Source organism: Rhea americana, unplaced genomic scaffold (assembly GCF_003343005.1).
Source record: "Rhea americana isolate MKP2758 unplaced genomic scaffold, rheAme1 scaffold_258, whole genome shotgun sequence".
In the NCBI taxonomy this organism is placed as follows: Eukaryota; Metazoa; Chordata; class Aves; order Rheiformes; family Rheidae; genus Rhea; species Rhea americana.
The window spans coordinates 612,855-625,268 of NW_028186377.1; the positions used below are offsets into that span (position 1 = coordinate 612,855).

Sequence of the window (12,414 nt, forward strand, 5' to 3'; positions counted from 1 at the left end):
AAAAAAAAAAAAAAAAAAGAGTACCTGGCAACATGAGAATTAAATAAGAAAAAAGACTAGCATTCTGCTAAAAGTAAAAACAGAGCTTTCTTTACCTCTGTTAGCTTGAAAACTTGGGGATGCACTATTAGCATAAAAGCAGACAGTGAGAAACTCTGAATGCAATGTCAAGCACTCTTTATAAAAATACCACCTATGCAGTCTCAGCCTTCATATTTTGCCTTTGAAGTTAGGGGAGGTCTATGAATAAAAGTGTCTACAGTAACCCTCTGTTTGTACCTGCAATTATTTTCAGTGAACACCCCAACACTTGTTATTAGGAGCTCTTTTTGCAACAGAAATGTCCTCAGATAATGTAGCATTACAGTTTTGTTATATAGCTATTCTGATTTCAGTGCTTTTCTATGATGAGAGGCAAACCTATTCCTCTTCATTTGGAAACATATCCAGAAATCAGAAATCAATGACACAGAGCAGTGATAGGGAAATCCCTATTGTTAGGCCCAGGCTCTGGAGCCAGCCTTGGATTTTTATCACAAGGAGCTTCCAGAAGAGCACCACCCAGCTAAGCAGAACCTGGATACGTAATGACCGGTGAAGGCAAGGCACTGGGAAAAGCATGGAGGAAAATCTGCAATTGGAGAGAAACCTTTGGTCAAGAAAGAGAACCAGAAAAGGCAAGATTGCTGGGGAATGGGAGTGAGGTAAAGTGTTTCCTAAGAAAAAGAGCCAAAACTAACTCAAGAGTGGCCTACCTGGGTGGGAGGCCTCTGGATCGTAGATAGTTCTCTTCCCAAATGAGAAGCACGAGGCCAAAGGACCAAGAGCAACTGGGAACCTCCTACACTGCTGCGATGATTCAAAACCCTGTGAGCAAGAGGGACATAGACACCCAGCATCGTTGGGTTGCACTGCCTTGTCATAAAACGAGCATTTGCAGGGCATTGTTTCCTCTACTTTCTGATAGGTTTCTGCTATAGGTGAGCAAAATGTGTCAGACTAACAAAAGCATGGTAACTAGATATGAAAGATGTTCTTGGAAGGAACAGGAAAGGAAAAAAACGAATGTGAAATGTGGAGCGAGACCAGCTGCCTTAAGCAAAGGCCAAAATCCACCCCCCATCAGTTACTGAAGTTTCAATTTGTTGATTTTGTATCAACAAGGGCTAAGAGTCAAGCATGAGTAGATTAATATGTATGGCCAGAAAATACTATGTAAGTAAACTTGAGTCTTAATTTTTACCATATCTGTTTCACTTGTTTTAAGAAGGCTTTTATCACTATTTTGTAAACCATTCCTTTGACATCCTACAAACTCTTCTGGAAAATGGGAATCACAAGGAAAAGTTCTGGTGAACAACCACAGTACTGTACTATTTCTCAGCTTCCAGAAAATACCACTATTTCTTGCATGGATGAGACTAAAAATAGCATTATATAACTCAGTATATCAGTGCTAGAAATACAAGGACTAAAATTTGAGTTTGGATGAATGCCCAAAAATCTTAAGGACCTCAACATAAACTTTTTAAAATTAAGTCATGGGTAGAATTTGTTCATGGTTTTGCAATGACATCTGCAAAGATTTTTTCATATTCTGCACTTGAAAAGGAACACAAAACTAGCCAACAACTTGTAAACTATTGAACAATGTGTGGAAGATTTTATATTCAATTGCTGTACTAGTGTAGACAATTTGTCTTAAATCTGCAAAAAATGTTCTCTCCTCCCCACCGACCTTCATCTACAACACTAAAATAACATTACCTTTTTTGGTTACCATTACCTTTAATATCTCGATGAACAATACCATGTTCATGCAGTACATTGATAGCAATCGTGATTTGCTTTGAGTAGAGCCTAATGACATGTTCCTGAAGACCCAGTTTTGATACTTCCTCCAGGGTGCCCTCATCACAGTACTCCATGAAGATGTACATTTCTTCCTGTTGTGGGAACCAAACCAGATTTAATTCTTTTGGTTTTATTTTAAATCTTTTTTTTTTCTTTTAAACATTGAACTAGGATCAAGTTCTTCAATCTTTTGCTGTTTATGCAAGAGTAAACTTAAATGGAAGTACCTCTTAACTGGAAATATTTAATCAATCATCTATTCAGAATAACTCTATTCTCGTGGGCACTCCTTAACATAATATTCTATTGCACAGCTATATAAAATCTCTGCTACATGTTGATCTGTACCCATACAGTTTATATGTAAATCATATTATTTGGTGGTACATGTTCCTCAGTATGTCCCAAACAGCACTTTGGAAATCTTTTAGGTGTGTTAAGCAGAAATATAACATGCTACTTTGTCTATTTAGAAAGAAATTAAAAAAGGAGGGGGGGGGAAATAAGGGGTCGCTATCCCTCTACCATTTCCTGCAATAGCATGTTTTGATTGCTTAGGGAGTGCAAACTTTCTGCTGTTGTCTGCACCTTAAGCAAGTGCACCATCTCTGACTCATTTTAAGGAAACATTAGATTCTTTCTCTCTGTTCATTGCTCCCACCATTTTGAGCTTTCAGTCAATTTTAGCTAGACTTAATACAAAAAGATGTCAATGACACAAACTCCCCAAACTAGCCTGAAAAACCAATGACTCAGTGGCACAGACACACAAATTAGTGTCCTCACATACAGAAATGCAGACTGAAAGCAGCCTTTGTTCCCTTCCAAAACAGCAATGAGCCAGTAAATCAAAAATTTCATACTGAGCAAGTCAGTCAAAAAAACCCACAGCTTTCCAAGCCAGACACCAACTTCTGTTCCCTGCCCATCCTACTGGGCAGAGACACAGGCAGAACCTGAGGCTCGGCAGGGGCAGGTGGGAAGGGCATGTCGGAAGGAGAGATTAAGAGAAGGGAGGGTGCCTCAGTGCTGTAGACAACTGTAGAATCCAAGTCTGTAAGAAAATCAGGTTTCATTAGTTCTGCTGCTAATGAAAGAAAACTTGTTTTTCCTTCTGAACAGCTGTTAGCTCCATTCCAAAAGATTTGTTTTCTTAAGATATTTAGCTGGCATCAAAAGCTAAATGCCGGCACAAAATTTTTCCAGAAGTCAAGATATTGGTACAACTTTCATTGCTAACACTGAAGGCTTTCAGGCTGTCCAATCAGTATTTACACACAAAAGTTATCATACAGTACACAACACAGATTTCATGTAGAGCAGTCAAACAGAACAAAAGCACAGAACACCTCCAGCATTTCTCACTCTATTTGCTTATTGTGCACTAAATTCTCTGTTTACATACTAGTTCCATAAATTTCTGCAAACTGTTTTGAAGAGACTCAAAGAAAAGTGGGGTGGGGGAGATACACAATCCACAGAGCTATCCAGACAAATGTAGTCAATTAAGTTAAACTGGAACGTTTTGGAGTAAAACTTGTAATGGCCAAAGACTTTGCAAATTTTCTCTCAACCCTGTATAAGCTCCCAGTAATTACTGTTTTCTTACCCTATGGAGCTCCACGCCAAAATAACGAACAAGATTAGGGTGCTTGATGCCTTCAAAAATCTTCAGTTCATCTGCAGTTTCTTTGATGGTTTTGTGATCATTGGGTTGAAATCTTATCTGCAAGAAACACTCTTCATTACTTTGCTGCTGTTTAAAATTATGAAGGAACAATGAACCAAGAACACAGTTAAAAAGCCAATTATTAAACTTTTTAAGAAACATCGTCATCAAAGAGTTTCAAAACACCTCCATCCCCCTCAAAATGCCCTGAACTAAACAAAAAGAATCTCAAACTATCTCTGGAAAAGTACATCATGATTTACAAACATTCACAAGAGCAAAAGGTCGTCACCCTGTGTGTGTGTGTGTGTGTGTGTGTGTGCGCACGTGTGTGTGTGTGTATGTGTACACATGTGTATATATATATATGTGCGTGTGTGTATACATAACTTGCCCTTTAACTTAAATATGGTAGACAGACACAGTACAAGAGGATCTGAAAACAACAACAATGACATTAAAAAGATATTCTAAGGGATTTATTTGGGGAATTGAGAGTGAGGCAGCTGCAAAGAAAAGGTATGGTATGGAACAAACACCATCTTAAAGGTGTGTCTGAATAAATAATTTTCATTAGTTCTTCTACAATATACTGTGATAGATTTTTCTTGGAGGAAAAAATTAGAAAAGCCTTCTGAAAAACTGATTTAAGCCTTCATAAAAAGACAGGCAAAATGCACAGCACAAATTATGGAAGATGCTATTTTTACTATCTTGTTAGAGAGCCAAAAGTTTTTATTAACTGAGCACTTGGCAACTGCTAGAAAAATAAATGCACACATTTTACCTTTGGTTGCTAAAGTATTATGATTACTTTGTTCTGTACAATTCCAGTATATGATTTGTACTCATTAGTGATAAGATTAAATACACAGAGGTTATAAAAGTGACAGATGACACTCAAGTATTTTATATATTTTCTAACACTTCAAAGCTATCATACTGGGTATTTGTACTAAAGTACTTTCATTGTCATTCAGAGATATTTTAAAGACACTGTAGTTAAAACAGTAAAGTCTGAAGAAATATTTCTTTTACAAACCTACAAAAAAACCCTCTATGTTTTCAAACAGGTTAAAAAGAAAAAAAAAATATTCTCCCAAGGTGTTCTTAAGATCAGAAGACCATTTTATTTTGAAAAATGTAAACACACTATGTATTTAAGCTCACAGTGAAAATCAATGCTTTGTATTGGTCATACACATCCAGCAGTTGGAAAATACCACAAGAAAAAGCAGTGTACTAAATATGTGGCCTACTAATGAAATGTCCATCAAGCAAGGTCCATTTGCTCTTATTTTTAAGTTCTATTAAACGTTCTCATGGAGAACAGATACATACTAATCTGTAAAAAGCACCTGCATCTAGAAAACATCTTCAAACTCCAGAAATAGAGAGTGCTCCTAATGGGGGAGAGGAAGGGTGGAAGGAATGGCATTCCTTTCAGCAGCATCAGGAAAAAAAAACTTTCAAATGTTGGTATTATTTAGTCAATGGATGACTAACGGTACAAATACTTAAGCACAGATCCAGTCCTGCTTTCTCATACCTCTAAGAGATCACATATATGTATAACGTATGTTGTATTTTACGACCCAGTTCTTTAAGTGCTCTAGCACCTAATGGCTGGCATGGTAACTGTTGTGAACAGTTGATACTCACGTTGTCTGAAGATGTGGAAATGCAACAGAACTAAACAATACACATATTTTAACAAATAAGGTGTTGTAAGGGAAAGGGATCTCTACACCTACACAGCTTTACTTACTTCTATACTGAAAATTAAATTTTCTGTACCCACCAGGTTAGTCAACAGTTTTGTGACTCAGCCTAGCTCACTTAAACTACAGGAGAAGCTGAAAAACATCTGATGTGACACTTCCTATCTTTTTCTCTAAGGAATGAAGAAGAAAGGAATAAAATGTGAGATGAAATACCGTAAAATAAGATACACATTTCTGTACAGTCTTCAGTAATGAGAAAACTCTCTCCAAAATAATTTAAGTTCTCTTCATGGGAGTTCACACATATTAAGCAAGTATTCATTAAGTTCACACATCCCTGTGAGATTAGTAAAAAAAACAATATCTATTTTATGTACATTTAACTTGAAAGTTGTAAATTGAAAGAAAAAGCTTAAGTATTCAAGGAGGAAGAGTTGGGCAAATGATGTAGCAATTTGTCTTCCCATCCTTTTCCAAATAGTTAACATTAGGGTTCAGAAAACCTGAATGCCCACTAGCTCACATACATTTGCTTCACAGAAAGAAGTAAAAGGCAGCAGTGATTCTTATATACAGATTACTCACTTCTTTCATAGCCATCAGTTCCCCAGTGTCAACACTGATACAGGTATAAACTTTACCATACTGGCCTTCACCTGCAAAAATAAGAAAAATTAACTCCACTAGATTTAATATCCGACATATATATCAACTGCAATAAGAAAATACTTGACTGAAAACTTCTCAGCTTGCCAAGGTTATTTACTTTTATTCTCTTTTTAAATTTCCAGTAGATTTGAACCAGTAACATCTAATACTACATTCGTAATGCTGAGTTCAAGTTCATTAGAAGTAAACACATTACATTAACAGCTTGGCCTGGAAAAATACTGATGAATATGAGGCTCTTCCCACAGACTGCAAGTGGTGAGGAAATAATGCTCATGTGTGGGAAAACAGTGTCAGTGGAAACAAATCCATTAAAATTTGTGTTTATTTATGTTCAAAGTTACAGTTCTTCCAAAAGTAGAACTCATTACAATTTTTTACAGGGCTGAATTACAGGATCATACTTAACTAATTGTACTAATAAAATTATTTTCCATCTTTGTTTCTTGTTACTTGACCAGTGAAGACTTCAGTGAAGTTCTACATAAAGAAAATACTAGTTGTTATAGTATTTTGTATTTGACATTCTGATTTCACTAAAGCTGATATTACTCAGAGATGCAAAAATTTTAAAGATTGTCTTAGATATCCTTTCAAAATTCAGCTTGATATTTTAGTCTGATAAATGAATGTGTAAAAAACTTACCAATTTTGTTTCCTCTCTGCCACTTGAAGGTCACTTTCCTCAAACCTACATGCATGACATTATCATAAGATTTTGGGGTGTCACAAACTTGGCCAATGATGTTCTTCTTCCTCATTTCTCTATATCTCCTTTCTTCAAACAACTGAACAGACTTCTGAACAGCTTCAATTGGTGCTTGCTTGGAAGCAGTGTCTGAAAGAAAAGTGATGAACAGTTTCCTTGATTCACCATTTCTATATTCATTTGCCACCTTTTGATATCCTGTGAAGTGCTTTGAATTAAAATACAACTATTTTGAGAGTCTAATTTATTTTTCTAATTATCCTCTACCTGTCAAAGGAAATTAAATCTATCAATACAATGCACTTCCTTGCATTTGGCCTGAAATTAATCACAGACAGGTAGTGGAACTATGTTAAACATAACTCTGTTGAGTTTTTGCTCCATTGAAATATGAGTTGTTTTTTTTGGAACTCTTATCTTAGTATCTCTTATTTCAAGGATCTAGAGGAATTATATAACTCCAGCTTTAAAGTCTTAGCATGAAGCAAAATCCTAGAAAGTAAGGTTGGAAGAAGTCTCAAGAACCAATTAATTCCTTTCCATCTTATAAAGCAGAAAACTATACATCTACCACTGCTGACAGACATTTGTCTGACTGATTTCCAACAACCTCCAAAGATGGAATTACTGAAACACTCTCAAATGATTTCTTCCATAGCCCACTGACAATCCATATTGCTTCATCCACATTAAATCTCCTTCATTGCAGTTTTGAACCAAAATTCTTGTCTTATCCACAGTGGATATGAAAACCAGTTCCTTCTGCAGCAGCCCTCTAGAAATTTTTATTTTTCCCTCATTCTTTTTTCTTCCTACATTAAACAAACCCCGTTCCTTAGAGTTAATGATCTAAACAGAAAATACGTCTTCTGGATTTCAGAAAAAAAAAAAATGTAGTTTTTCCTGTATTCTCTCCACCTAAGCCACATCCTTCTCGAAACCTAGTGACCAAAATCACAGAGGACATGCCAATGAAACCTCAATTTTGTTGAGTACAGCAAAAGGATAACATCACATGTCATAAACATACCCTTTTTCTTTTTTTTTTTTTTTTTCAGATGTTTTAGCAAGAGAACAGTTCTTTGTGTTGCAGGAAACATTTTTTTTCAAATGTTTCATACGGTTCTAGCCTGCCAGAATGTCAGAAAGCAAGCTATATGCTTAAATGCATACATAAATATAGGAGTCTTAGAGGAAATCAGGTTACTTTAAGTTTCATAAATAACCAGCAGGACAGAGAGAAGGAGCCCTGTAAGAGCCTTGAACTTGGGAAATGCTGCAGGATAACTCACATACTGTCAGACATCAAAATAAGAAAAAAATCCCGTATGAAAGAGAGATCTTAGAAAATACTTCCTGTTGTCAGCATTCATTCTCAGCCATGAGATACAAGGCTGAAGGACAGTAAACTTCCACAATGCCTATAGTGGTAATAGTACTTTAGTAACAGTAGGACAAGACTGCTGGCATCTTTCAGTAACTGAAGACATATTACTTTTATGAGATCTAAATAATTCCTCCACAAAATATACACCTGGGATTTTGTTAGCAGTTTAACTTAAAAAAAAAAAAACAATTAAGAGTTGGCTTTACAAAGAATGCATGTGAAGCATGCGACCAAGGACCTATTTGATACAGAAAAAAAAAAAAAAAAAAAAAAAAAAAAAGGATTTTTTTTTCTTCCTATGTGCAAAGCTGTGAAAATATTTTCACAATCAGCATTAAGATTCAGTTTCTCAATACAGTGCTAGTTTAAGAAACATTAAATTACAGTGACTCCTAGACTCCTACCTTTGGTCTGGTTGATTAAAGTTCTGAGCTCCCAACTCCGCCGAGATGATCCACTCGAATCTCCTTTTGGATATGATGGTTCTAGAGAAATAGTACCATGAGTACAGAAGTGGCTTGTTCTCATATTACTTTTAAGGATTATGCCACCATATTCAGCAGAAGCTGAGATCTTGCATATCAGGATAAATACACCTCCCAGGTGTATGAGGCAACCACATAGCAATGTATGCTCTTGAACTCAAAGACAAATTATTATCTTAAAAAAAAACACATTATGAATGATATTCTGAAACATGATTTAACTCTTCCTCAACAGAGGGAAACTTCAATTCAGGACACTCAAATTCAAACGTGAGTTACAAGTCTGTAGGAAAAACAAGCTTCTGAAGTTCTTTAGAAAAAATATTTGTATCATACCAGTTTTCCATTCATACAGATACATAAAAAGAGAATAAACATTTCAATGTTCCTTCCTAACAGTAAGCTCTTAGTATATATTTTAAGACATTTATTTCTTAAATATCTGCTTCATCTTGCAGGATGATGACAATATCAATTCTGTTCCATTTAGGATTTAATACTTAATTTTAATTTGCACGGAACACACTAACATAATAATCAATGTTTCAAGGTATTTATTGTAATAAATATTACATATATAAGGGCTGGACAAAGCTGAAGGAGGAGCAGTGACCAAGAGATCAAGTCACTCACTCCGTCCTTTCCTTCTAGATTCAATTAACAATACTACAAGCATCTGTAGCACAACTACTGCAGCAGCAGTTAAAGAGGACAGAAAACTCTTTCCTCTCCTGAAGGATCTAAATCATGCCTTGTTAACGGAACGTAGAACAAATTTATTGTCTAATGGGACAGATAATTCAGCAACCACGTTATCCATTTCACTGTGAATACTGTAACTTAGGAAGACACAAAAAAATCCTCCAGGTACAACTCAGAAACAACGCAAAAGGCAAGAGAATAGTTAATATGTCTGAAGATAGAAGAACTTAATTGGAAAACATAAGCCTAGAAGTTAAAAATCTACACGTGAAAAGCCTTGTTGGAATGGGAGGTGACAGAATTTTGGAAAGGGGAAGAACTGGTAACAGAGAGAAATACGTTAATCACAAATTATCTACAGACCCAGGTCACAATCTATTATTGGGTCAATCACCTTCTCGCTCTTCAGTGGGACTGGAGTGACGACTAAGGGACCTGAACTGCAATTCAGCTGCTATTGAAGCCAGTCGATCATTTTCAGGGACACTGGAACCCCTGTCAAAAAGAGCCATTTTACTAATTAGTGTTGCACTAATAATTATCAATGACAATTTTATTTTAGTTTCAAAGAGAAAGAATCACTGAAGTCTAAGAGATGGACCACGAAAGGCACATGGAACAAACACTGAGAGGCAAACTTATATACTATTTTTTCTAAATGAAAGCTTTTCATATTACCTTTAGCAGTACCACTAGTTATGGAAAGATCTAAGCTTTTAAAACATTCACTACTTGAAATTGCTATTTGTTTACAACAGTAGAATTCATATTACTGATTTTTAACATAGTAATAAAAACAGCTGCTGCAGAACACAGCTTGAGACAGGTTTCAATAAGCAATCAGAAGTGATTAGACCATATTTTATCCAGTAATAATAACAATAAAAAATATTACATACAAAAACCTCCTGAAAACAGAAGCTAAAACCCAAGATGCTCCATTCCTGCAATATTCTCAACATAAYGTTTCTGTTGCACTCCCTAATACTGCCAATCAGATCTTTAAGGTTGAGAAGGGCCAGAAACTTGAACCAGTGAAAAATCAGCAGAACTCTTCAGGATGTTCAGTGTTAACAGCAAAAAGGCTTAGATTATTCTGGGCAGATGAAGAGCAAGAATTTTAGATGTGCAGGAAACTTAAAAACAAGAAAAACTAAAACATCTACTGAAAATAGGTGCCTTTCGAATGAGGTAGTAGCTGAGCACAGGAGCTTCGGTATCAAAATTTTGAATGTAAGTGCCTAAAATCCCTTTGTCTGTTATTGCTTGTGTCCATAATAACTGTGCGCATGTTATTAGATAAAGAAATAGAGCGAAAGAGAAGGAGACTCACTAAATTTCTGCTTCTGCCCTGGATAAATATAAAATGATCAGTAATAACCTCAGCTAGCTCACAAAGTCAACATTTAGATGTTACTAGTATGGACATAGTGCAAATTTATACAAAAAAAAAATCAGAAAGCGCAGCATAAACAATTGAGTATTGCTGCTTTGGATTTTACTATCTAGTTATACTAAACTGTTATTTACTGATCTATTTATTTTAAGAACAACTTGAACTATGGTGGCATTTTTGCACCAAGCACTGCCTAGTGCAACTGATTTATCAAGTTCCTACAGTCTACCTTTTATACACATCTGTATCATGTCATAAATGTCTAACAAGCATTTGGAAAGTGTAAAAAGTTTCTGTTTCTGTGCTATCACAGCATTAAAATGCTATGTTTCTTGCATACAAAAACAAAAATAAAACAGAGAAAAATACACTTTCTTGACCAGACAGATTCAATTTTTCATTCTGAGTACAAAACAAATGAAACCTGTAATTAGGACTACAACTTGTCAAAGTTTGCAACTTTTTTCTGACTATATTAACTGCAGAAGTTTTTTATAAATGCATTATGCTGTCTCTATTGTAATATTTTGTCTTCTCCTTTAAAAACAAACAAGAATAAACTCCAAAACTCCACATCTCTGCTTCAATAAAGTTATTCTTAAAATACTTCCCAGGTAGTGCAGGAAATTGAATAGAATAACACTAATTAAAAAAATCTAGGATGTGCTTATAAAAATATACAGGAAACTCTACAACTATCAGAAGCGGGAAAACAGCTCTGAAAAAAACAAAACAAAACAAAAAAACAAACACCCAAGTCTTTGAAAAACAGATCTAGACAACTAGACTAAAGCCATGCATTCACTGCAACTTTCGTATTACCATCCATGAAAACAATGTGCATTGGCTGCAACTAAGTAGAACTCCCCTTCCTTTTTTACCAATAGCTATCTTTAAGAAGAAACTGTCAAAATGTCAAGCTTCTCATTTTGACCAAACTTCTGTAAGAGAGACATACAGAAAGCATTAAAAGAATATATAATTGTATTCAGGTGTGCCAAATAATAAACATGACAGATGCATTCAGTGAAGTAAAAAAAAAAAAAAAAAAAAAAAAAAAAAAAAAAAAAAAAAAAAAACTACAAATACTAAAAATTGGCCTCTTATCTCCCTGCTGAAAAAATAACCTCCAATAAAGATATCCCTTGTCTCTTTAAGTGGTTAAGTGGTCTACATACTTTAGTAAAAATTCACTTTATATTGCATGCAAAATAAAAATAATAATCAAATAAACAAGTCCTGTGTTTGGCTTTTCTGAATCATAAATACTAATTATTCATTACCCTGTCATTGTATGAAGCTCCTAGAACTTCTCAGTGAAAATAAGTCTCTAGAATGTTACTAACCTGAAAAAGATTCTTCAAGTGCATAGCACTGGAGACTACTGCTTATTTTGTTTCCTTTAAAAGAAGGCTTAAAATGGAAACACATAAATACATAATAAAGACATAGTYTGAATGAAAAAAAATGCAGGACACATGTTTAACAAAGAGCCTGGACTGACAGCTTGCATGTCTACAGGCAAGTCGCATCTTACCATAAGGTGATCAGATTTAGGAGATAAGAAAGTGGCAGAAGGATCTTATAAAAAGAAAAAAAAAAATTGCAATCTATTTCCCTCTTAACACCTAAGCGCACGCTTCTCCTGTGCATTTTGTATCAAATCTACAAAATGTGAGTTTGCTGACTAACAACTGAGTGTTATTTATTAAAAAACAAATAATTCAGAAAAATCAAGTCATATCCAAGTTCACTTTGGTCACTATCAGTCTATTGCCCCTTCACTGTTTGTTACTTCTTTTCTTTAGAACAGTCATAT

The 12,414-nt window shown here is 35.1% G+C and overlaps 1 protein-coding gene across 6 annotated transcripts in view; it reads right to left on the reverse strand.

Moving 5' to 3' along the window:
- Nucleotides 1-12,414, reverse strand: part of MAP3K4 (mitogen-activated protein kinase kinase kinase 4) — an 80,780-nt gene that overhangs the window by 7,022 nt on the left and 61,344 nt on the right. For 4 of the 6 annotated variants that reach the window (XM_085307415.1, XM_085307413.1, XM_085307414.1 and 1 more), the window contains 6 exons: nt 9,594-9,694; nt 8,417-8,497; nt 6,563-6,754; nt 5,833-5,903; nt 3,464-3,580; nt 1,787-1,946 (listed from right to left, as the gene is read on the reverse strand). In XM_085307415.1, coding sequence (XP_085163541.1) covers nt 1,787-1,946; nt 3,464-3,580; nt 5,833-5,903; nt 6,563-6,754; nt 8,417-8,497; nt 9,594-9,694 — 722 coding nt within the window. The other 2 variants (XM_085307416.1, XM_085307417.1) reach the window with 2 other exon arrangements.